Below are 27,251 nucleotides of genomic sequence, written 5' to 3'. Positions count from 1 at the left end.
AACAGTTGATAGACAGCATTTTTGGTTGCCTGGTCTCAGCCCTCTAACCTTGTCCAGCCTTCAGCTGTAATTGACCTCCACCTTTGGGGATCCACTATTAGGATGAACTCTTTGGTAGCGACCTCTATTCTATCCTTAGCTGGGACTCATTAAACTGCCTCTTATATGTATTCGCTGGAATGAGCTACCTCAAAAGGTATAAGCTGTGAAAGGCAAAACCCGTGTTTAAGCATCTGGAGATGTTTAGCAGCTGCCTTTTCTAAAGTTTTAATGCCTAATGAAAGCTCGACTTTATTGCTTAGATCTGAGGGTGGAATATAATCTAAATTCTTCTGCACAAGTCTTTTGGCTGAGTCTTTTAAATTAATATTTTGTGTGCTTTCATAGGCAATCAGGATCGTGTGTGTGTGTGTGTTTAAATCCATTATTGTTAGATATATAGATTCCTTTTGTCATTTTTTTTAGTGCAAAAAATTTGTGGAATATGTTGGTTAAACTAAATGGAACTTTTAAACACAGCTTTTCTGAAAGGATGTGCATCTGCACTTGATTGGTTTTCTTCTTTAAGTCCTAATGAGTACTGTCCGTAGTGGGTTTGTAAAGAGGTTGCATATGTATTGCAGATGAGGACACACATACGTGACCTGTTTATAAAGAAAGACACTAGATTTAACAGATTCAAGGATGAATAAAGCAACACACAGATACACACAAAACCCAGGGGTCAAGGGAAATCCCGTTCTCTCTCACTGTCAGATTTATAAGGCAAAGTAGCACCTCAAAAGATGCATTTGAAGTGATAGATTGTACCACATACCACCTGGACGTGGGCAGTGTAAAACAGAGGTAAAATCAAAACTACTTGAATTCTGGCTCAGCTTTCTCCAGACAAGTACTTAAAATAGCTTAAATAACAGGATGCAAGGGGAGGGAAAACATTTCCTTTTAAGGATATGCATTCTTGGTGTGATTCAAACTTCTGCAGGAACATGGCTGTATAATAAGTTTATTTACTTTAAGGTTACTTGGGGGGAGGGTTTTGGGAGAGTTAACTGGCATCTAAAATAATACTTGGTAAGAGAGCATAATGAGGTTTCTTTCAAAACAATGCAGATGTGAACCTACACGTGTCATCATAGAGACAGACAGACAGACAGACAGAGAGGATCTATTGTTAAAAACATTTGGTTCCTCTCTGATGAATTCAGCAGCCAGTTTGAAAGATACTGAGACACTGGCCTCTCTGGTACAGCACTGGGAGTGTCTTAGTGATTTTTTTTTTCAAGTCTAGCGATCTTTCTTTAAAAATAGAACACTTGATCCATTTCTTGAAGTTCAGCTCTGGACTCCATGCGGGAACTTTGTTCATTGAGTAGGTGGAGTTTCTTCTTTTTCCCTGCAGCCCGTCAGTGTCTGTCCACACTGGCCATATTTTCTGAACCGAACAGTTGGGACCTGTGTTTGCAGAAACATTGAGAACACTGTAGATAATACAGGCTGTATGATAATATCTACTTTATCGGGTGGTCGAAAATATGATGCTGGAACAGAAGAGTCTTCGAAATGCAGAACCTGTTCCACCCCACACCAATCTGTAGTTAATAAGGAAGGGGCAAATGAGCCAGAAAGGGCCTTCAGAATATTGGCAGCTTTAATGAGTAAATAAAGGACTGCCATCATGCCAGGAGGTTGTGATTTCCAGTTGTTAAAACTGCTTTCAGTCTAGAGCTGTGTTTTGGGGTCCATTTGTTATTAAATTCTCATGTTTATGTCAAAACTCAGAATACGGAAAGTTCACCATCAAACATAGTCTCGAGCTCCTGGTTAATAACGTCACTGAAGAGGGAGAAGCTTTCTAAAATGCCTTTGTGCTGTCCCATATTCTAGCCTTCCAAAGCGCAGCACATTAGATCTCTGATATTGTTTAAGGGTGTGTGTGTGTGTGTGTGTGTGTATGTGTGTTTTGGCTGGGGATTGGAAATAAAATTAGCATAAAACTCTTTTAAAATAATTGCACCCTGTTTTGTCTTTCAAGTACTTTCGCAGCTGGGAGATTTTCCAAAATTAATTGCAAGCTGCCTTTTTAGGCTCCCTCTGCCTTATTGAAATTAAAATTGTTTTCTTCAAAAGGTATGATTTGGGGACTCTAAGAAAACCTTGCAGTAATTTACTAGTACTAACACTAAAATGCCTTTGATCTCGGGAGGTAGTACAAGCCAGATCTGCTGTTAAAATATGGAGAAACAGAGTAGATAAAACTTTACAAATATGTTAAAAGTAGATGACACATGGTCAGTGATTCTTTTCCCATATCAGGAAGGATACAGGAAAGAGATTCAAAGTGACTCCAAATTTTTATAAGTATTTTGAAGCCACAGTTTCAAGAAAGAGCCACAGATTCTGTCTGATTAATTCTGTATCTTTGGTGTCTAGCGTTGTGCCTGCCACAGAGTAGGTACTCAGTTTGCTCTGGAGGTTGACTCCTGCTATACAAATGCACAGGTATTTCTTAATAAAGTCAAAGCAGGTTTCTACATTTAGAACGAGAGAGAGAGGTCCTGACCTGACAGCCATCACTGGTAGTCTACTTGGAGACTCCTTGGTGGGTGTGTTCAGTTAGAAAACCAAATTACAGATCTGAAGGCTGCTGGGTGGGGACAGAATTAGAACAAAGGGAATGAGATTGAATGTTATTTAAGGGATATTTCTGTCCTCAGGGTTTCCTGATGAATTGCCATTCAGTTTCTCAGTGCTATTTCTGCATTTTTTGGTCATTGTTGTTTGCTTAGTTCTGTTTTTTAAATGCTCATTAGATTAGAGCATTCTTTTCCTGGTTTAATACTTGAGGATCCTAATAAGAACCTACTGTATGGCACAGGGAACTCTTCTCAATACTCTGTAATGAGTACTGGGACCTACATGGGAACAGAATCTATAAAAGGGTGGATATATGTATATGTATAACTGATTCACTTTGCTGTACAGCAGAAACTAACAACATTGTAAAGCAACTGTACTCCAATAAAAATTAACTAAAAAATACTTGAGGATCAATGATTCTACAAAAATTACTTTTCCCTCTGCTTATTCTATGCAAGGTACTGTGCTACATATTGGGGTGGGAGATAAAAAGGTTTAGAAGAATCTTCATCAAGAGATTTACAGTCTCATAAGATTGTCAGGTAATGACAAATTCTTATTCCTCCAACCGCCCTTTAAAACGTTCCTGTCCATTACTAAAAGCATCTGTTACTACTACACTTACTTCAAAATGGTGTTTCCACATGTGGCTATTTTATGTTAGTTATATTTTAGGGTGGCTACTTCCTGGCATCTTTTAATCACATCAGTGAGCTTCTAATTAATGCTCAAGAGAGGTTATTTCAGAGAGGGTGCGCACAAGTGGTAGTTCCCCCATTGCCTGCACCTCTCTTCTACCTAAAGCGAAGAAACTACCAGATAGACTAGACTCTCAGGGCCTTTGTCAGTTTCATGTAGCCTTGAATTCATTATAGTTCTCCAATATTTATTTTTAAACATCTCTACCTTCCACTTCTGTTGTATCCCTAAGAACACAAAAAGAACAACACTCTAGCTCTCAACTGGATTAAATAACATGCTTAAATTTTGCTCAGATATGTCATTTCAGAAGTTAGAGAAAAGTAGAATACATTTAAAAATATCGTCCTATCAGAAATTGCTGGCGTGGAAACAGTTCTTTTTTATATTTAATTTTCTTCTTGGTAACTCATTTTTTTTATCATCTTTATTGGAGTATAATTGCTTTACAATGGTGCGTTGTTTCTGCTTTATAACAAAGTGAATCAGCTATACATATACATATATCCCCATATCTCCTCCTTCTTGCATTTCCCTCCCCCCTCCCGATGCCACCCCTCTAGATGGCCGCAAAGCACCGAGCTGATCTCCCTGTGCTATGCGGCTGCTTCCCACTAGCTATCTGTTTTACATTTGGTACTATATATAAGTCCGTGCCACTCTCTAACTTCATCCCAGATTACCATTCGCCCTCCCCGTGTCCTCAAGTCCGTTCTCTATGTCTGTGTCTTTATTCCTGTCCTGCCCCTAGGTTCTTCAGAACCTTTTTTTTTTTTTTAGATTCCATATATATGTGTTAGCATATAGTACTTGTTTTTCTCTTTCTGACTTACTTCACTCAGTATGACAGTCTCTGCGTCCATCCACCTCACTGCAAATAACTCAATTTCGTTTCTTTTTATGGCTGAGTAATATTCCATTGTATATATATGCCACATCTTCTTTATCCATTCACCTGTCGATGGACACTTAGGTTGTTTCCATATCCTGGCTATTGTAAATAGAGCTGCAATGAGCATTTTGGTACATGACTCTTTTTGAATTATGGTTTTCTCAGGGTATATGCCCAGTAGTGGGATTGCTGGGTCATATGGTAGTTCTATTTGTAGTTTTTTAAGGAACCTCCATACTGTTCTCCATAGTGGCTGTACCAATTCACATTCCCACCAGCAGTGCAAGAGTGTTCCCTTTTCTCCACACCCTCTCCAGCATTTATTGTTTCTAGATTTTTTGATGATGGCCATTCTGACTGCTGTGAGATGATATCGCATTGTAGTTTTGATTTGCATTTCTCTAATGATAAATGATGTTGACCATTTTTTCATGCGTTTGTTGGCAATCTGTATATCTTCTTTGGAGAAATGTCTATTTAGGTCTTCTGCCCATTTTTGGATTGTGTTGTTTGTTTTTTTGTTACTGAGCTGCATGAGCTGCTTGTAAATTTTGGAGATTAATCCTTTGTCAGTTGCTTCATTTGCAAATATTTTCTCCCATTCTGAGGGTGGTTTTTTCGTCTTGTTTCTGGTTTCCTTTGCTGTGCAAAAGCGTTGAAGTTTCATTAGGTCCCGTTGGTTTATTTTTGTTTTTATTTCCATTTCTCTAGGAGGTGGGTCAAAAAGGATCTTGCTGTGATTTACGTCATAGAGTGTTCTGCCTATGTTTTCCTCTAAGAGTTTGATAGTGTCTGGCCTTACCTTTAGGTCTTTAATCCATTTTGAGTTTATTTTTGTGTGTGGTGTTAGGGAGTGTTCTAATTTCATTCTTTTACAAGTAGCTGTCTAGTTTTCCCAGCACCACTTATTGAAGAGGCTGTCTTTTCTCCATTGTATACTCTTGCCTTCTTTATCAAAGATAAGATGACCATCTGTGCATGGGTTTATCTCTGGGCTTTCTACCCTGTTCCACTGATCTACATTTCTGTTTTTGTGCCAGTACCATACTGTCTTGATTACTGTAGCTTTGTAGTATAGTCTGAAGTCCGGAAGCCTGATTCCTCCAGCTCCGTTTTTCTTCCTCAAGATTGCTTTGTCTATTTGGGCTCTTTTATGTTTCCATACAAATTGTGTGATTTTTTTCTTCTAGTTCTGTGAAAAATGCCATTGGTAGTTTGATAGGGATTGCATAGAATCTGTAGATTGCTTTGGGTAGTATAGTCATTTTCACAATGTTGATTCTTCCAATCCAAGAACATGGTGTATCTCTCCATCTGTTTGTATCATCTTTAATTTCTTTCATCAGTGTCTTATAGTTTTCTGCACACAGGTCTTTTGTCTCCTTAGGTAGGTTTATTCCTAGATATGTTATTCTTTTTGTTGCAGTGGTAAATGGCAGTGTTTCCTTAATTTCTCTTTCAGATTTTTCATCATTAGGGTATAGGAATGCAAGAGATTTCTCTGCCTTAATTTTGTATCCTGCTACTTTACCAAATTCACTGATTTGCTCTAGTAGTTTTCTGGTAGCATCTTTAGGATTCTCTATGTATACTATCATGTCATCTGCAAACAGTGACAGCTTTACTTCTTCTTTTCTGATTTGGATTCCCTTTATTTCTTCTTCTTCTCTGATTGCTGTGGCTAAAACTTCCAAAACTATGTTGAATAAGAGTGGTGAGAGTGGGCAACCTTGTCTTGTTCCTGATCTTAGTGGAAATGGTTTCAGTTTTTCACCATTGAGAATGATGTTGGCTGTGGGTTTGTCATATATGCCCTTTATTATGTTGAGGAAAGTTCCTCTATGCCTACTTTCTGGAGGGTTATCATCATAAATGGGTGTTGAATTTTGTCAAAAGCTTTTTCTGCATCTATTGAGATGATCATAGCTTTTTATCCTTCAATTTATTAATATGGTGTATCACATTGATTTGTGTATATTGAAGAATCCTTGCATTCCTGGGATAAACCCCACTTGATCATGGTGTATGATCCTTTTAATGTGTTGTTGGATTCTGTTTGCTAGTGTTTTGTTGAGGATTTTTGCATCTGTGTTCAGTGATATTGGCCTGTAGTTTTCTTTCTTTGTGACATCTTTGTCTCGTTTTTGGTATCAGGGTGATGGTGGCCTCGTATAATGAGTTTGGGAGTGTTCCTCCCTCTGCTATATTTTGGGCGAGTTTGAGAAGGATAGGTGTTAGCTCTTCTCTAAATGTTTGATAGAATTCGCCTGTGAAGCCATCTGGTCTTGGGCTTTTGTTTGGAAGATTTTTTTTTTTTTTTGCGGTATGTGGGCCTCTCACTGTTGTGGCCTCTCCCGCTGCTGAGCACAGGCTCCGGACGTGCAGGCTCAGCGGCCATTGCTCACGGGCCCAGCCGCTCCGCGGCATGTGGGATCCTCCCGGACCGGGGCATGAACCCGTGTCCCCTGCACCTGCAGGCGGACTCTCAATCACTGCACCACCAGGGAAGCCCTGTTGGAAGATTTTTAATCACAGTCTCGATTTCAGTGCTTGTGATTAGTCTGTTCATATTTTCTATTTCTTTCTGATTCAGTCTCAGAAGGTTGTGCTTTTCTAAGAATTTGTCCATTTCTTCCAGGCTGTCCATTTTATTGGCATAGAGTTGCTTTTAGTAATCTCTCATGATCTTTTGTATTTCTGCAGTGTCAGTTGTTACTTCTCCTTTTTCATTTCTAATTCTGTTGATTTGAGTCTTCTCCCTTTTTTTCTTGATGAGTCTGGCTAATGGTTTATCAATTTTGTTTATCTTCTCAAAGAACCGGCTTTTAGTTTTATTGATCTTTGCTATTGTTTCCTTCATTTCTTTTTCATTTATTTCTGATCTGATCTTTATGATTTCTTTCCTTCTGCTAACTTTCGTATTTTTTGTTCTTCTTTCTCTAATTGCTTTAGCTGTAAGGTTAGGTTGTTTATTTGAGATGTTTCTTGTTTCGAAGTAGGATTGTATTGCTATAACCTTCCCTCTTAGAATTGCTTTTGCTGCATCCCATAGGTTTTGGGCCGTCGTGTTTTCATTGTCATTTGTTTCTAGGTATTTCTTGATTTCCTCCTTGATTTCTTCAGTGATCTCTTGGTTATTAAGAGGTGTATTGTCTAGCTTCCATGTGTTTGTATTTTTTACAGCTTTTTCCTGCAATTGATATCTAGTCTCATAGCATTGTGGTTGGAAATGATGCTTGATACGATTTCAGTTTTCTTAAATTTACCAAGACTTGATTTGTGACCCAGGGTATGATCTATCCTGGCAAATGTTTCCTGCGCACTTGAGAAGAAAGTGTATTCTGTTGTTTTTGGATGGAATGTCCTATAAATATCAGTTAAGTCCATCTTGTTTAATGTACCATTTAAAGCTTGTGTTTCCTTATTTATTTTCATTTTGGATGATCTGTCCATTGGTGAAAGTGGGGTGTTAAAAGTCCCCCACTATGATTGTGTTACTGTCGATTTCCCCTTTATGGCTGTTAGTATTTGCCTTATGTATTGAGATGCTCCTATGTTGGGTGCATAAATATTTATAATTGTTATACCTTCTTCTTGGATCGATCCCTTGATCATTATGTAGTGTCCTTCTTTGTCTCTTCTAATAGTCTTTATTTTAAAGTCTCTTTTGTCTGATATGAAAATTGCTACTCCAGCTTCCTTTTGATTTCCATTTGCATGGAATATCTTTTTCCATCCCCTCACTTTCAGTCTGTATGTGTCCCTAGGTCTGAAGTGGGTCTCTTGTAGACAGCATATATATGGGTCTTGTTTTTGTATCCATTCAGCCAGTCTATGTCTTTTGGTTGGAGCATTTAATCCATTTACATTTAAGGTAATTATCAATACGTATGTTCCTATCACCATTTTCTTAATTGTTTTGGGTTTGTTACTGTAGGTCTTTTCTTTCTCTTGTGTTTCCTGCCTAGAGAAATTCCTTTAGCATTTGTTGTAAAGCTGGTTTGGTGGTGCTGAATTCTCTTAGTTTTTGCTTGTCTGTAAAGGTTTTAATTTCTCCATCGAATCTGAATGAGATCCTTTCTGGGTGGAGTAATCTTGGTTGTAGGTTTTTCCCTTTCATCACTTTAAATATGTCCTGCCACTCCTTTCTGGCTTGCAGAGTTTCTGCTGAAAGATCAGCTGTTAACCTTATGGGGATCCTCTTGTATGTTATTTGTTGTTTTTCCCTTGCTACTTTGAATATTTTTTCTTTGTATTCAATTTTTTGTAGTTTAATCAATATGTGTCTTGGCGTGTTTTTCCTTGGATTTTTCCTGTATGGGACTCTGCTCTTCCTGGACTTGATTAACTATTTCCTTTCCCATATTAGGGAAGTTTTCAATATAATCTCTTCAAATATTTTCTCAGTCCCTTTCTTCTTCTGGAACCCCTATAATTCAAATGTTGGTGCGTTTAATGTTGTCCCCGAGTTCTCTGAGACTGTCCTCCATTCTTTTCATTTTTTTTTTTTTTTTTTTTGCTTTATTCTGCTCTGCAGTAGTTATTTCCACTATTTTATCTTCCAGGTCACTTATCCATTCTTCTGCCTCAGTTATTCTGCTACTGATCCCTTCTAGAGTATTTTTAGTGTCATTTATTGTGTTATTCATCATTGCTTGTTTCCTCTTTAGTTCTTCTAGGTCCTTGTTAAATGTTTCTTGCATTTTGTCTATTCTATTTCCAATATTTTGGATTATCTTTACTATCATTATTCTGAATTCTTTTTCAGGTAGACTGCCTATTTCCTCTTCATTTGTTAGGTCTGGTGGGTTTTTATCTTGCTCCTTCATCTGCTGTGTGTTTTTCTGTCTTCTCATTTTGCTTATCTTACTGTGTTTGGGGTCTCCTTTTTGCAGGCTGGAGGTTCGTAGTTCCCATTGTGTTTGGTGTCTGTCCCCAGTGGCTAAGGTTGGTTCAGTGGGTTGTGTAGGCTTCCTGGTAGAGGGGACTAGTGCCTGTGTTCTGGTGGATGAGGCTGGATCTTGTCTTTCTGGTGGGCAGGTCCACGTCTGGTGGTGTGTTTTGGAGTGTCTGTGACCTTATTATGATTTTAGGCAGCCTCTCTGCTAATGGGTGAGGTTGTGTTCCTGTCTTGTTAGTTGTTTGGCATAGGGTGTCCAGCTCTGTAGCTTACTGGTTGTCAAGTGGAGCTGGGTCTTAGCATTGAGATGGAGATCTCTGGGAGAAGTTTTGCTGATTCGTATTACGTGGAGCCAGGAGGTCTGTGGTGGACCCATGGCCTGAACTCGGCTCTCCCACCTCAGAGGCACAGGCCTGACACCTGGTTGGAGCACCAAGACCCTGCCAGCCACACGGCTCAGAAAAAAAGGGAGAAAAAAAGAAAGAAAGAAAGAGAAAAATAAAGTTATTAAAATTTTAAAAAATTAAGAAATTTAATAGTAATAAAAAAAGGAATAAAACGAAAGAAAGAAGAGAGCAACCAAACCAAAAAACAAATCCACCAATGATAACAAGTGCTAAAAAGTATACTTAAATAAAAAACAAAACGGACATACAGTACCCTAGGACAAATGGTAAAAGCAAAGCTATACAGACAAAGTCACACAAAGAAGCATACACATACACACTCAAAAAGAGAAAATATAAATAAACACACATACATATATATATATATATATATATATATATATATATATGTAAAGGAAGAGAGCAACCAAATCAATAACGAAATATATATATTTCATTGCTCCCAAAGTCCACCGCCTCAATTTTGGGATGATTCATTGTCTATTCATGTATGCCACAGATGCAGGGTGCATCAAGTTGATTGTGGAGCTTTAATCCGCTGCTTCTGAGGCTGCTGGGAGAGATTTCCCTTTCTCTTCTTTGTTCTCACAGCTCCTAGGGGCTCAGCTTTGGATTTGGCCCCGCCTCTGCGTGTAGGTCTCCTGAGGGCGTCTGTTCTTCGCTCAGACAGGACGGGGTTAAAGGAGCAGCTGATTCGTGGGCTCTGGCTCATTCAGGCCTAGGGAAGGGAGGGGTACGGAATGCGGGGAGAGCCTGCGGGGGCAGAGGCCAGCGTGACATGCAACAGCCTGAAGCATGCGGTTTGTTCTCCCAGGGAAGTTGTCCCTGGATCCCGGGACCCTGGCAGTGGCGGGCTGCACAGGCTCCCCGGAGTGGATGTTGGGGCAGTGACCTGTGCTCGCACACAGGGTTCTTGGTGGCGGCAGCAGCAGCCTTAGCGTCTCATGCCCGTCTCTGGGGTCCAAGCTGATAGCCGTGGCTCGCACCCATCTCTGCAGCTCATTTTGGTGGCGCTATGAATCCCCTCTCCTCGCGCACCCCAACACAGTGGTCTCTTGCCTCTTAGGCAAGTCCAGACTTTTTCCCAGACTCCCTCCTGGCTAGCTGTGGCGCACTAACACCCTTCAGGCTGTGTTCATGCAGCCAACCCCAGTCTGCTCCCTGGGATCTGACCTCCGAAGCCCAAACCTCAGCTCCCAGCCCCGCCCGCCCCGGCGGGTGAGCAGACAAGCCTCTCGGGCTGGTGAGTGCTGGTGGGCACCGATCTTCTGTGCGGGAATCTCTCCGCTTTGCCCTCCGCCCCCCTGTTGCTGTGCTCTCCTCCGTGGCTCCGAAGCTTACCCCCTCTGCCACCCGCAGTCTCCGCCCGTGAAGGGCCTTCCTAGTGTGTGGAAACCTTTCCTCCTTCACAGCTCCCTCCCACTGGTACAGGTCCCATCCCTATTCTTTTGTCTCTGTTTTTTCTTTTTTCTTTTGCCCTACCCAGGTATGTGGGGAGTTTCTTGCTTTTGGGAGGTCTGAGGGCTTCTTCCAGCGTTCAGTAGGTGTTCTGTAGGCGTTGTTCCACATGTAGGTGTATTTCTGATGTATTTGTGGGGAGGAAGGTGAGCTCCATGGCTTACTCTTCTGCCATCTTGAAGGTCTCTTGGAAAGAGTTTTGATAGTTGCAAGGAATAAGCTATCTGCTTCTCTAAAGATATCATAAAATGAAGGAATATAGTATTTAGATACTGAGGTATAGTAGTGATCAGAATGTTATTACTCTATATTTGTTTTTCCTGTGTATGATGGTTTTTATCTCCAGTTGGTTTTTTTTTTTTTTTTTTGGCCATACGCAGGCCTCTCACTGTTGTGGCCTGTCCCATTGCGGAGCACAGGCTCCGGATGCGCAGGTTCAGCAGCCATGGCTCACAGGCCCAGCCGCTCCGTGGCATGTGGGATCTTCCCGGACCGGGGCACAAACCCGTGTCCCCTGCGCCACCAGGCGGATTCTCAACCACTGCACCACCAGGGAAGCCCTATCTCCAGTTTTTTGAGCTAAAAGGGGACGTTAGAGATCATTTGATCTAAAGCCCTCCTTTTACAGATGAGAAAACTAAGATCTGGAGAGATGACTTGGGCAAATTAGTAGCCAAGATGAAATTAGATCCGGTGTCCCATTACTCTCTCTTGTTGTGTCCCTTCATCTATGCTGTGTTTCTTTCACTTTGTCACACTTAACTCTCTAGTACTGAGCTCTCTTTTAACTTTTTAAAGAAAGTGGGAGAAATAGACTGGTATATGCATAGGAGAAGGTGTATTGAAACCCACAAATTTCACTCATCAAAAATTGCTAAAATCCTGCCACAGTGCCACGTGGATTACTTTGTTCTTTTTAGCAGCTGCAGATGTTGTTGCTGGATTGATTTCTGCATATGAACACTTTACTAATCAAGTGTTTGATATATGGCCTTTTGTAAGTTCAAAGCAAAAAAAACTTGATGATGTGCCCTAGGGGAATCAAGTGCTTTACCTCAAAGGAAGTATTAGTGGTTTTCAGAAGTGTTGGGTAGTTTGGTGATGATGCTTTAAAAGTATAGATATTTTAATTGATAGATTAAAAATATGGTAATCTATGTTTAAGAATATTTGACTCTAAAACCATATACTTCATTAAAAGTAAACATAACAATATCATCAGCTTTCAATGTATTGGTTTCATACAGGGGATTTAATATTTTAATAAGAGCTTTTATGATCAGTTCCCTGACCTCATCTCTCATTTTCTCCTTTGCTCACTCTGCTGAAGTCATACTGGATCTTTGCTGTCCCCAAAACACACCAGACACTCTTCCACATCAGAGACTTGGCATTTGCTATTTCCTCTATCTAAAATTCCCACCCCCACCCCCGATAGCCATATGATGTGCTTTCTTTCCTCACATAAGTCTTCATTCAAATATAACCTCATCAAAGTGGCTGTCCTTGAGCATTCTATCTAAATAGCACCCCCACCACCACCCACATCCCCACCTGTCACTATAACGGAGGGTTCCTCAACTTCAACGTTGACATATTGGGCCACACAATTCTGTGGAAGGAGGGTCATATGCATTGTAGGATATTTAGCAGCATCCCTGGCATCTATGTACTGGATGCGAGGAGCATCTTCCCCACCCCCAGCTGTGTGTGCTAATCAAAAACGTCTCCAGACATTTCTGAATATTCCCTGGGGGGCAAAATAGCCCCTAGTCTAACCCCTAACCCCTCTTTATTTTTCTTCATAGCACTTACGCCATATTACATTATGTTTATAATCATACCTTATGTTATATGTTATTTGCTTATTAGTTGTCATTAGAATGTGAGCTTTTGTACAGCAAGACTTTCTTTCATTGATTGCAGTATCCCCAATCCCAGGAACAGTATCTGGTACAGTTTTTAAGCAGTAATATATCAAATAGATTAACTTCATAGTACATTTTCTTGAATGGTGTTGTGTTCATCTTGAGTCATTTCTCTATTCAGATTGCTTCCCTTTATTATAATTAAATTTATATATGAAAATCAGTGGAGGACCTAAGGAATAAAAAGCATTTTTTTTTTTTTTTTTTTTTTTGCGGTACGAGGGCCTCTCACTGTTGTGGCCTCTCCCGTTGCAGAGCACAGGCTCCGGACGCGCAGGCTCAGCGGCCATGGCTCACGGGCCCAGCCGCTCTGCGGCATGTGGGATCTTCCCGGACCGGGGCACGAACCCGTGTCCCCTGCATCGGCAGGCGGACTCTCAACCACTGCGCCACCAGGGAAGCCCTAAAAAGCATTTTTGAACAATAAGTATTTGAAATTGCTGTTGAAAGTCCAACTTTCTTTCCAAAAAAAAAATATACCCAAGTGATTATAACCCTCAGGACATAGCCCTCTTTTCCAATAAATTAACTTTTCATCATTGATCAGTTTTTTTCCCCATTTTTAACAGTTTCAGAATAAAGCTCATTAGCACTTAGATACAGTGTTAAGTTATGAAAGCACAAAAATTTTAAAGTTATCTATACATTTGCATTACTCATGACTGCATTTATTTTTATGAACTCTATATTTGTTTTGGCTAAACGTTTATTTACATTAACTCTTGAAAAAATTGGCACTGAAGATGGTATTGTAATTTCAGATGTACTATGTAATATAATCAGCATTAATTCATAAACTGTTCTATTAGACTAAGGGGAGAATAAGGGGCATAAAACTTCTAAATAGCTACAGTAGAAATTGTTTTATGCCATGGCAGTGTTTTATTGGTGTATAATATATTAATTGTTTAATTTTTAAAGTCCTGTCAGCTTTATGATTTAATAATAATTTTATTCAGCAACTATGCTTTCTTAAAATTAGGCATGCTATTTTTAAGTAAAGCTACTTATACACTGTTTAAAACATTAAAAACATGATGTAAACCATGCCCTTTCAGTTAAAATTTGCATTTCCCTTTCAAACAGCCTTAGGTAACAAACAATAAGAGAGAAAAACATTGTATTTAGGCGAGCTTATGAACTGAGCCTAAAATGAAGAAAAATACTCTAATAGGTTAATTTGTTTCCGTTTTTGCTTGGTCTCCCTTTTTACAAAGATCTCAACAGCAATGGATTCATCTGTGACTATGAACTTCATGAGCTTTTCAAGGAAGCTAATATGCCATTACCGGGATATAAAGTGAGAGAAATTATTCAAAAACTCATGCTGGATGGTGACAGGAATAAAGATGGGAAGATAAGTTTTGACGAATTTGTTTATGTAAGTATGTGAAAACCTACCATTATTAGAAGTGATGATTGCTCCTTTGTCTTGTGGGGTCTTTTAGTAGTAAGTCCTATTAAGTTCCTAAATATATCATAGTAGTACTGTTATAACTAATAAAATTTCTCTCATCCCACCCACTACATTTAGTTCATTCTTTTAGCCATTAGAATATCTTAACAAAAGAATCAAGAAAAGAACACTGACAGAATCAAAGATATAACGCTCTACTCACTGTGTAAGGTGAACAGTCTCCTTTGGGGGCATAATTAAAGGGCATTTTTCAAGGTGTGAAATGACATCCTCCAAGTGCTTTTTCTATCGGGAACAGTGTACTCCCAAATTTTAACAATACACCCTGACTCACAGTCTTGGATGCTTCCTGAGTTGAACTTTCTGATTAAAAAGATGTTTGCTACTCTTGTGGTAGTAGTATTTAACTGTACCGTTTTCCCTAGGATGGTGATTTTGATAATTAAAAGTTAGAAGCACATCTTTTCGGTCCATTGGAAGAGGCACTTAAAATTCTTGTTTTCTTCTCTAGTATCATCAAATACTCTTCAAGGTTAGGGGCTGATTTCTTAATTCTTCTACCCCCAAGCACCTAGTGTTCCATACTCAGTGCGTAGAGAGTGTATGTGTGGTACTCACTATTGAAGCCTAATGCGTTTAGCTGCTAGCTAGCAGGGTCAAGATTTTTCTAGACATACGGCATTTTCCATCCATATTCATTAACAAGGTATTTGAGATATATATTAAAGAATAGCTGTTGCCTCTCCCCTCAGTTAAGGACACTTAAGATTTTATTGTTTTTATTTATTATTCATTTAAGGCTGAGTTTGACTAGATCGAATTTGGCATTCCTTATATATATTGCAGATAGGTAATTAGTGCCTAATACTTATCACAAACTTTCTAGCACTCCTATCCTTTTCCACGTTTGTTTTTGCCCCAAGACACCTGAAATGATAGCATATACTCCCATCAGTAACCATAGCTCAGTAAAGGAGGTGAAATTCTGATATGTTTTTTCCAACTAGAATTAACCCCTTTAGAGCACCTTGAGTTCCAGAAGCAAATTGACTAAATAGTGGTGTCTACTCAACTGATAGCATTTGCCTGGGGGTGGGGCAGGGCAGGGTGTGGCTGGGAGGAGGGGAGTGTTACTTTTTTTAAAAATGCAGACATATTTCATAACTATAATGCTATAGTTCTTGCCATCTCCTTTTGAAATACTGATCTCCTCCCCACCATTTTTTGTCTCCAGTTATTGCCAAAGCCTTTTGTTTCGAATCCTATGTTCAATAGTAAGTTGCAATTGACTTGCAATATGAGCGCTTGCATGTCCTCTGATGTATAACTTGCCTCCCTTGTAACTGCATGTTTAATTGTGAGTTTAAAGCAGCTTAAGAGCAGTAGATAACTATGATCACTTATTTTTGATATAATTTTCTGCTCAGAATTTTTTAATCTACTAAAAAGAGCAGACTTAAATAATCAAGATTTGCAGTGTGCCAGTATTTTGAAGGACACAGTTATGAAATTGTCTGAGAAAAATCATCTTAGGGAAATACTTAATTTTGTATATTTTGAAACGTTGCTGATTCCACACAGCTGTTTGTGGCTCTTAAGTGAAGGCTGTGATTACCCTAGTATTTTCTTAAAAAGTGAATAACAGGCATAATAATTTTGGCATCACCAGGGATTTTTTAAAAAAATAAAATACTAATGAGGACCTTGTTGGTGAAAATGTATATTTTAGAATTGGAAGAAATCAATATGTTTATACTCCTTCATTTTTCAAATTAAAAAAACCTGGGTTCCTGAAAAAGGAAGTGACTTGCCCAACATTACACAGGGGACTAGTGGCTTTTTTCCGGTTACCTCCCTTCTATTCAAGAAATTTGAAATCTGAAGGACAGTAAAATAACCCACCTGAAGTTTCAGAATGATACCACCATGACTGTACTGAAAGAAAGATGGGTATGTAACCAACCAAATGTCTGTCCACTCCCATCTGCCTTGTCATCAATGAAACATCTTACAAATTGTCAGACAAAGTATGGGTAGATCCTAGTTACCTGAGAAAGAGGAAGCACATTATTCCTGTCAGGGATTAACATAAGGAAATAGAAGTAAACATGTTCTTGCATGTTAGATTTTTGGTTTTTATTTTAAATTGCTACCTAAGAGGTGTTCATTGCAAACCAGGCTACAAACAACATGTTTATATTAATTTTGGAGAAGAATATATATATATGGCAGAAAAGAGCCCCCAAATCATATGTAAACTTCACGTGTTAAAATTAAATATATTAACTGATCTTATTTCTTCTAAGTATTTCAAAACTAAATTACTGGATTTTTATACTTCCGAGGTAATAGTGGGGTTTTTGTTTGTTTGTTTGTTTTGTTTTGTTTTTTTGCGGTACGCGGGCCTCTCACTGTTGCGGCCTCTCCCCTTGCGGAGCACAGGCTCCGGACGCGCAGGCTCAGCGGCCATGGCTCACGGGCCCAGCCGCTCCGCAGCACGTGGGATCCTCCCGGACCGGGGCACGAACCCACGTCCCCCGCATCGGCAGGCGGACTCCCAACCACTGCACCACCAGGGAATCCCAATAGTGGGGTTTTTTACTTCACCTGTAAAAAGATTGGTATGGCGATAAGTTCTTTCAGCAGAGAAATCTGCATTAAACTCTTATTTTCACAGTGAGAACCTTGCTCTTACATAATGGTAATAAGTTATTGACCTGTTTTAGAACTTTTACTAATATTACCGACCTCATAGGATTAAGTAGCTTCATATAAGTAAAGTGCTTAGAACCATACCCGGTATATAGCAAATGCTATACAGGTGTTAGTTGTTGGTAGTTATTTCTATTTATTAAAAAGGCAGTGTTCTTTTCCTATTATTACTAAGTTTAGGCCTACAACAGATTCCCCGAAAAGTAAAAATTCAAACCTGCTGCGTTGGAAACAAGCCTCAAACACTGGAAGCCAGTCAGTATTTTTTTGCAATTCATTCTAAAATCTTTCCTTCTTAAGTCCTGTGCCTCTGCATTGCTTTGGTTTGGCCACTAGTGCTGATCTAGGAAGGTGATGACACTTTTGAAAGGAATAAGAAACATATACGTTTCATAAAAGAGACTGGAAAAGATATATAGAACCAGAGTGAGCAGTGTACACCGCGAGTTTGTTCACACATGATAAAGCAAGTCCCTCCTCATGGAGGGAAAACAGCATGAAACAGTGAGCTCATTAGTATCACCACGGGCAGCTTTGAAAAGATTCATTGACAACTCTCCAGCACAGTAGTTGGCCTTGTGCTGTCTCTGATTTCAGAGATTCTTGTTAAGCCAAGGCTTATACTCAAATTGCTTTATCATCCACTCGACTGATTCCTTTACTAAAGTAGAAAATAAAATGCAAATTCTCACGTAGTGAATCAGTTTAACAGATACATAAATCTTCAACTATCACTTATCTTTTAACATTTTTTTAAACCTAAAGAACAGAGGAAAATACTATGAAACTGAAAATTTGAGCCTGGCTGGAAGAATTTATTTTAAAATATTTAGAAAAGGAAGGTCATGTAACTTTTGTAAGACAATTGAAAATTAACTCATTTAATTGCAACTTTGTATTCAACATGTTATTCCCAAGCATCAAGAGTTTAAGTAGAGCTATGTAAGTAATTGCGTTAGAATATTGTACAGTAGACATTCTTCTTTAAAAGTTATTATTATTTGTATTGTTCCTCTTTTCCATGATGTTTACAGAGTTTTTCAGCTGAAATAGTGATCATGGAAACAACCTAATTTTTAGAAGCTAATGATCCTTAAGGCAAAAATAGTGTGATAAGAAAAATAACTTTTCACATGTCATTCTGAGGGTAGTAGCTTCGAGGCAATCACATTTTGGAGATTTTTGTCGTTCCAGTGATTTATGGTATCTCAGTCAGGAGAAGCACACAGTTTTTATTTTAATTTACTACACAGTGTTATACTAAATGAAGTAAAGTTCAGAATGAGGTAGAATAGTAAATATTGTTTTTCCACTGAGCAGATACGTATAGTTATCAACGAGGGAGCTGTGGGAACAAAATGCATCACAGTTAAGATTGCTACATTCCCAAGTAACCATTTTGTTGTCTAATCTTGGCTTGGAAGGTAAGGTAAATTAAATGAAATTACAGGTGGAATCAGTGTGAGTAAAAATAATTTTAATAATTTGAAATTACCCAGAGTACATGAGTCAGTTCCACATTATGGATACTTAACAGGAGTCAGTATAATGGCCAGAGAGGAGGAAGAGTGATTTCATTGGTTGTGTGTAATATTTAGAGTAGTCAGTGTGTGTGTCTATATATATATACAAACATAGACACATGCACACACATTCTGAGTCTACCTCTGAAATTACAGGTATAGCACAAAATCACAGCTATGGAAATTGAGTAAGCTTGATTTTGTAAAACTTACTGCTTACTAACTATTTTCCTAAATAAAATTGGGTTTATAAGTCCAAGGAAGGCCAGGATTTCAGGACGGTAACAGGAAAAGATGACTTTGTGATGGGGCTACAGCAACTTTCCTACCAGTTAGAAAGAGTCTGTCTCAGTTGATTAATTACAAAAAGATGCTCTCCTGGAGAGACTAAATGTAAAAAGGCACTCCTCTTTCTGCCTGCCACAGTCTTGCACAAGACACCAGGCCTGCTTGGGGGAGCATGGGCTGGATTTCAGCTTCTACTCATGCCTGCTCTCATAGACACAGCCTGAACTGCTAAATACGGTGGCCCTGTTCTATGACCTTCAAACATAGGCTACCCCCTCCTGAGGTGTGTTTGTGAGTATGTACTTGTCAGTAATGCTAAAGGCCTTTGGGTTATCTTCTGTTTGCTCAGCAACTTTTCCATTAGGGCCGTAAGTTTCTTTCGATAAGTCTATTGTGTTCTAAACATGTTTTAAAGAAGTTTTTATGAAAATGCTACATCTTGCTCTTGTTTTTCTGGCAGTGGCTAATTTAGCCATGCACATTGGTAGCTCAGGAACAAACTGGAGATTAGGTAAGTTCCAGTATTTCAGACATGTATAGGCAGACCTTTGGAATATCCGGTCATTCAGTCAAGCGGTTAGAGTAGGGTATGAAATTTGCTTCGTTACAGCCTGCTTTTGTACAATTAGAATGTACAGGTTAATTTCATTAGCCATGTGCCTTATTGTGAAGAGAAGCTTGATCACTGAAAAGCCTCTTTTCTGGGTTTATTCTTTTTTTTTTTTGTCTGCGTGTGCAGACAAAAGTTGGGTCTTAGTTGCTGCACACAGGCTTTCTCTAGATGCAGCGAGCAGGGGCTACTCTTCGTTGCAGTGCGCGGGCTTCTCATTGCAGTGGCTTCTCTCGTTGCGGAGCACGGGCTCTGGGCACACAGGCTTCAGTAGTTGTGGCTCTCGGGCTCAGTAGTTGTGGCTTGTGGGCTCTAGGGTGCAGGCTCAGTCGTTGTGGCGCACGGGCTTAGTTGCTCTGCGGCATGTGGGATCTTCCCAGAGCAGGGCTCAAGCCCGTGTCCCCTGCATTGGCAGGCGGATTCTTAACCACTGCGCCACCAGGGAAGCCCCAAAACTTTCATCTTTCTTTGCACTATGAATCGTGCTTAAAGAAGGGGGAATCCTTCAGTCTTTTCTCTCCAGGAAAGGAACAAAGCCTTCCTTGTTCTAGAAAATTAACAGATTTACCTGTGCCTTTGAACAACACTAGTTTTTGGCTTAAAACGGATTCAGCGCATGTGGCCCTTGATGTTTTTGACAAGTGTGCGCAATTGACCTCTGGCACTTCATTTTTGGTAGCAGTATTGAAGTACTTGTTTAGCATCTTAAAACTCAAGCCTAGTTTGCCTTATCTTTTAACACTTATCACCTATGGGGGAAAATGTAGGTTACCACAATATAAAAGAAGATAAATATGCTTATGGTTGTACCTGATTGAAAATTGTGAATCAACAACATATTTTCGTTACTAGATTTTCCAAGAGGTAAAAAGCAGCGATATTGCCAAAACCTTCCGCAAAGCAATCAATAGGAAAGAAGGGATCTGTGCTCTGGGAGGAACTTCAGAGCTGTCCAGTGAAGGAACGCAGCATTCTTACTCAGGTAAATAGTTTCACATGTGTTAGGTGAACACAGTGAACTAAGTAGGTTGCCTGCTATAATGTCAAGGAGGGGCTCTAGAAATACATTGCCTCCTATTTAAGAATACAGTCGAAGTCGTTGTGACCTATATTTGGACTTGGGACTAATACTTCCCATAAAGGCATTACAGGTATTTATTGTACGGCTTTGTTAGCTTGTAAGAGCCATGATACAATACGTGCACAGATAGGCTTTATTACAGCAGAGCCCTACAGTAATATAAATAGAATTTTTAAAGAATTTTGTAACTAACTTCTAAGGATCAGTTAACCCTGCTCTATTCTTTTTGTTTATTTTATAGCTCCTAATAGCCACTGTGTTGCATTCGCTTGTCTGGGTTTCCAAAGAGGATAACAACAGGCTTGTGATACATTAACGTACAGCTCTCCTGAACAACTATTTCTGGCTTTAGAGTCAAATATTTAACCTAGAGTATGAACTAATGTCTTCTTATTCCACATTTTAGAGGAAGAAAAATATGCTTTCGTTAACTGGATAAACAAAGCTTTGGAAAATGATCCAGATTGCCGACATGTCATACCAATGAACCCAAATACCGATGACCTGTTCAAAGCTGTTGGTGATGGAATTGTGCTTTGGTAAGATTTCCAAAAATAGTCTTCCTTGTAATTGACATAGTTGTTTCTGGATGCTTGATGGGTTCATCTTGGGGAATAGCCAGAATTGAAATTTGTCTAGGTTCTGCTCATTTCATCTCTAGGCCTGTCCGTGAAAGTACCACCAAAGGTAAATCTAAAACTCAGTCATTTAGACCAGAGACCTCTTCCTAGAGAAGCTCTCAGCTTCCAATTTCTTCTCACCACTGAGTAAGCTAAACAATACAACTTAGTTGAACTTTTTATGTCAGCATCTCTTTATTCTCAAGTACCATAGGTTCCAAAAGAGAAAAACAGGCCACTCGTCACTTTTCACCCTCCAATTACTTATTTCTGAAAAATGCATTTGTCCCTCCTGCTGCCCCAGACCCAACAGTGTCTTGGCAGAAATGATATAAGATTATCAGCAGTTTGTCAGTGAATGCAACTCTTTTTTGAGGCAGTGGCGTACAGTGGTTAAGAGCATGCTCCATAATCAGTCTGCCCGGTTCCTATTCAGGCTCTGCCACTCAGCAGCTATGTATCAATAGCTGCAATCAAGGTACTGACCCCTTTGAACCTTCCTGCACTGTTGGTGGGAATGTAAGCTGGTGCAGCCACTATGGAGAATACTATGGAGGTTCCTTAAAAAACTAAAAATAGAGTTGCCATATGATCCAGCAGTCCCACTCCTGGACATATGTCTGGAGAAAACTGTAAGTCAAAAAGATGCATGCACCCCAATGTTCACAGCAGCACTATTTACAATAGCCAAGACATGGAAGCAACCTAAATGTCCATCAACAGAGGAATGGATACAGAAGATGTGGTACATATACACAATGGAGTACTACTCAGCCATAAAAAAGAATGAAATTATGCCATTTGCAGCAACATGGATGGACCTAGAGATTGTCATACTGAGTGAAGTAAGTCAGACAGAGAAAGTCAGATACCACATGATATCGCTTATATGTGGAATCTTAAAAAAAATGATACAAATGAACTTATGTACAAAATAGAAACAGACTCACAGACATAGAAAATAAACTTATGGTTACCAAAGGGGAAAGGGGGAGAAAGAGATAAATTAGGAGTTTTGCATTAGCAGATACACACTATATATAAAATATACTATATATAAAATAGATAAACAATAAGGTCCTACCATATAGCACAGGGAACTATATTTAATATCCTGTAATAAACCATAATAGGGAAGAATTTTTTTTAATAAATAAAAGGTACTTGATCACTTTGCATTTCAGGATCCATCCATTATGATCCCCATATTATTGTACTTGCCTCACAGGGCTGTTGTGAGCTTTAAGTGACTATATATAGAGCACTTAGAACAGCGCAATGGGTATATTTCTGATGACAGTGTACAATATATAAAATTCTTTTTTCTTTCAATAAGGTCATTTTGGTTGTTTGAAAAGCTGATTTTAAAAATGTGAAATATCCCCTTACTTGCCACTTACAGGCTGTAAAGAGATATTCCCGATATGTTTTAATATAGAGACTCATATGGTACTATTTATTTAATATTTAAATTTTGCATGGAAAGAAGCATGGTTTTCCCTATGCAGAATAACTTGTTTTAGGGCAGTATTATAAACATCTAAGATGTTAGAGTCTAACTCCAAATTTTACCAAATGACATTCTTCCTAAGTCAGATTCTAACCTAATTAAGATAACTTTTCTTTCTCTCTGTATTATCACTGTATTTCCAGCACCAGATATAGTAGCTGGTACATCATCTAGGCACTCAATAAGTATTTGGTGAATGAAAGAATCTCATGCTCAACTAATTTTACCTCTTTGTAGATAAATGGTCGTTTTAATTGTGCATTGTGTAATCTAGAAGAGAGATTCAGTTTCAATGTGCGATATTATCTGTTTTTAATATTTATTCAATAAAGTTTTTTTTAATATCCGAGTAATTCATTCTTCTAAAAGAATGTGGAAGTTACAAAAAATTAAATAAGACAGTATACCCTAATGCCCAACTCAGAAATACTCAACTACTGTAAATACTTTGGTCTTTTTTATTTGCATTTTTATATGTATAGTTTTTTTGAGATCAACATGATAAAAGTCATATGTTGCATTTTTTTTTCAGATTATATGAGGGACATGTTATAATAAGCCTTACAGTATTTGTGTATATTAAAGATTATTTTAAAATAAGTCAACTCATTTCAAAATTTGTTTCAGTAAAATGATCAACCTTTCAGTTCCTGATACAATTGATGAGAGAGCAATCAACAAGAAGAAACTTACACCCTTCATCATTCAGGTATGCACCATTCTCCCCTCCTTCCATGAAACTACTGTTTGAGGACCTGTTCTACAGACCATAGGCTCTGCACTTTTCATCTTCTCATTTAATTCTTATAACAAGTCTGAGTTGAGGATTGTTTTCCAGATTTCATAGAAAAGAGAAACTGAGACTCAGAAAGGCTTCTGAGCTGTACTGACGTTGCTGCTGGAAGTAAAGTTCAAATCCAGGTCTAACTGCGAAGCCCTGTGTTCTTTTCATTGCATTTTGTGTTCAAACATACAGAAATAAGCAAAAACATTTAAGCTCTTAATTAACTAGCATGCTTAAAGAACAAAGGGCTTTTATTTTCCATTTAGTGAGTATTAGACTGTTAGATAGCAAAATTCCCTCAGGCAAGAGCATCTCGGGATATGGAGATTGAGAACTTCTAGAACTCTCAGATGTATTCAATAGACCTCTCATTTAGGCATTTTTAGAAATACGACACTTAACCCATATGGATATCCTTACTCTAGTAACTCAGCCTTTCCCTTTAGTGTCAGTGTCCTTAAGAAGGGACCAAATAAAAATACCGAGTTAACTTCCCCTGTAAATCTGAAAAAGACAATAACAATGAGGCTAGATTTGTTTTAGCTATGCTTTTTTTTAAAATATTTATTTATTTAGGCGGCACCAGGTCTTAGTTGCGGCACGTAGGAACTTCATTGAGACATGTTTAGTTGTGGCACGTGGGTTTCTTAGTTGTGGCATGCAGACTCGTAGTTGTGGCATGCATGTGGGATCTAGTTCCCCAACCAGGGATCAAACCCGGGCCCCCTACATTGGGAGCGCAGAGTCTTACCCACTGGACCACCAGGGAAGTCCCTAGCTATGCTTTTAACACCAAAGCCTGGATATTGCTTTCTGTGGATCACGTATGGGTAAAATTAAGACATAATTTCCTTGCTGAGTGTTATTTTCAGTGAAGGGAGAAATAGACTGCAAAAACGCAGAAAGGTCAAGAAGCAAGTGTTGTAAATTGGCTGTCTTGCAGGAAAACTTGAACTTGGCACTGAACTCTGCTTCTGCCATTGGGTGTCACGTTGTGAATATTGGTGCAGAAGATTTGCGGGCTGGGAAACCTCATCTGGTTTTGGGACTGCTTTGGCAGATCATTAAGATCGGTTTGTTTGCTGACATTGAATTAAGCAGGAATGAAGGTAATGGAACACAGTCATAATTTTGAAAGTCGTTTATTGGTTATATTTTTCTAGTCATGCAGACTGTCATGCTTTCACTTAATTGAGGTGATTAGATGATAACTAGAATTAAACATAAGGTAATGTTATAGTGTTATTCAGGAAAATAGCCTAATTATAACTTTCTTCTTTAGTAGTAATTAACATTTGTCTGGCACTTTAGAATTCATTGTACAATAAAGGCACGAAAGCACAGAGAGTTTAAGGAACTTGCCCAAAGTCCCCAAACTTAATATGTATTCTTTTCTGCTCTGACCACACAGTCCCCACCCCATCACCACCCTCAGCTCCACTGCTGCACACCATCTCCTATTATTTTCCATACCTTTTCTATTCTATCATAGATTTAGGCCTCTTCAAAACTATTCTAAATTGCCCCTGGTGGTCTCATGTTTCCTGAATTAGCAGAAGCATCATTCTTATAGGATAGGTTTTGATATCACATCATAGACTTCTAGGATATATAAGCATATGCAATACAATTGTCCTGGGGTGCTCGGAAGTACTACATTATCCTCTCCTTTTGAAGTTTAAAATATTAAGCATCACTCCAAATATTCACATTTTCTTCTGGAAATCACCATATCAATCCTCAGTTACTTTGGGGGAAGAATATATACTGGGGGTTCTCAGTATTTCAGGGTCTCACAATGCCTGGCAGCAGTCTTATTTTGCACATTTATCCAAAACTTTATTACACTTACACTTTCAATCCACTCAAAGGGGCCTATATTTAAACAAATAAAATTTTTCTAATTGCTGGCCTCTTCTGAGCAGAGGCTTCTGCACAAGTAAGAATGTTGCCTCTGCCCTTGCTTAAATCCCTCAGTGCCAGAGTGACATGGCATGAAGCAGAGTCCATGAAAGATGAAATTTGCCTGTTAGAGGTATCGCTTAGACCTCTTTGGAAGTCAGGCAGTTTCAGTCTTGTTCAATATAAATCTCCTTTTATCTTATGGGAGGTAGTTATTGCATAAGGACTACACAACTTCTTCATAAAAGAGTGCTTGAATTTAGACAGTGCTCTGTACAGACACCCAAGCTTCTACCTCTTACCTCTGGGAATATTTATCAAAAAACCCTTGGCTTCTTCTAGGCATTCAATTCAACAACAAAAAATTATTGAGCAGCCTTTTACATGTTAGATGCTATAGAAAATGTAAAGTTGAATTCTATTCCTTTAAAAGTAGGTTTAACACTTCAAGAGTTAATTAGTTATGCTTAAATATAAATACCTTAGGGTTTGTATACTCGTTTAATCAAAAGGTTAAGTAAAGGGCTCCCAAATTTTAAACATACTCCCCCAAGTCTCTGATTTTAATATTATTTAAGAACAGTTTATGTAAATATATGACATAATGTGAAAATGTTCAACTTAAAAGCTAGAACATTTGGTATTTGGAATGTGATGAATAATAAAGAATATGTTATAATATATATTTGCTGTGTATTCTCATAATACAGTGTTTCTATCTGTATCATAATTATCTACTTTTATTTATCTTTGTTATTAGACTGTGAGTACCTGAAAACCAGGCACCAGGTCACAGTACTTTTAGTACCTCTCTTACTTACTTAATAGAGTGTCAAAAGACTCAATAAGCTTGTAATAACTGTTACATGGAATATATTGGTTGTGGGTTTTTTCCTTATAGCCTTGGCTGCTTTACTTCGAGACGGTGAGACCTTGGAGGAGCTTATGAAATTATCTCCAGAAGAGCTTCTGCTTAGATGGGCAAACTTTCATTTGGAAAACTCAGGCTGGCAGAAAATCAACAATTTTAGTGCTGACATCAAGGTAACTGTGCAGTTATCGACAATTTGGGGGAATATAATGACTCGGGAGATTTCATGCCAGCTTAAAGGAGGGGGTCATCCCTATGAGTTTATCACCCAGCCTTGTTGCCTCTTGGCCCTGACGGTAGATTTCAGTAGAGAGATGGAGCCAAGTAAGGAGCACTAGCGCCAAGTCTAGCTTTCATTTTGCGGAAAGGGGTAAAAAGTATTATGTTATAGTCCTAACATTTTCTATTCTACCTACTGTTCAACATGGAGTATGAAAGGACAGGCAGTCATGACTCTTCTGTTGCTAACTGCCTTTCCCAGGCCTCAGTGTACCTTTAAGTAAAGACCTGGAAGAGAAAGGGCCTCAGGGTTCCCTGTCCCCTTCTGTCATGTGCTCCCTCCTTCAGGCACTGAGTTCTTGAGGGTAGTTACATACTTTTATTTATGTCTGTGTCTCCTACCTCAGCCCCCGCCCTTGCATTACCGCCCTCCTACTAAAGCCCACCTCTAACACAACACCTGGCACATAAAGACCCACAAAGATTTCTTGCGTTGAGTTGAATTTTGGCACTCACTGCTCACCACGAGCACTAGGGAAAACTCGCAAGGGCGGGAGACATCGGTAGCATTCATTTACCACACGTTGCCTCTGGCATCTCGGGGAGACAGGGCCAAAATCACCAGGGCAGATATCTTGGCATTCTCATTAACCAACTCGACTCTCCAAAATCCAGATGTTGGAACACAGGGAACAAACTCAAGGATCTTCACCAGATGTCACTGGCCAATAGGGCTGTGAAAATAGTCTGTGACCACATCAGTTTATTCAGTGGTGAGAGAAAGTAATGG

The 27,251-nt window shown here is 38.9% G+C and overlaps 1 protein-coding gene across 5 annotated transcripts in view; it reads left to right on the top strand.

Annotated features, from left to right (window-relative positions):
- Window positions 1–27,251, top strand: part of PLS3 (plastin 3) — a 90,227-nt gene that overhangs the window by 50,979 nt on the left and 11,997 nt on the right. For all 5 annotated transcript variants that reach the window (XM_022556686.3, XM_089904157.1, XM_089904155.1 and 2 more), the window contains 6 exons: window positions 14,142–14,305; window positions 20,327–20,456; window positions 20,962–21,094; window positions 23,313–23,394; window positions 24,413–24,578; window positions 26,273–26,415. In XM_022556686.3, the coding sequence (XP_022412394.1) occupies window positions 14,142–14,305; window positions 20,327–20,456; window positions 20,962–21,094; window positions 23,313–23,394; window positions 24,413–24,578; window positions 26,273–26,415 (818 nt within the window). The remainder of the gene's footprint in view (window positions 1–14,141; window positions 14,306–20,326; window positions 20,457–20,961; window positions 21,095–23,312; window positions 23,395–24,412; window positions 24,579–26,272; window positions 26,416–27,251) is intronic.

This window comes from Delphinapterus leucas, chromosome X (genome assembly GCF_059928025.1).
Source record: "Delphinapterus leucas isolate spDelLeu-1000000601 "Yukka" chromosome X, BTC_Dleu_Yukka2, whole genome shotgun sequence".
Taxonomy (NCBI): Eukaryota; Metazoa; Chordata; class Mammalia; order Artiodactyla; family Monodontidae; genus Delphinapterus; species Delphinapterus leucas.
Note: the sequence above shows the minus strand (reverse complement) of the source record. Positions and strands in the feature narration are given on the sequence as shown.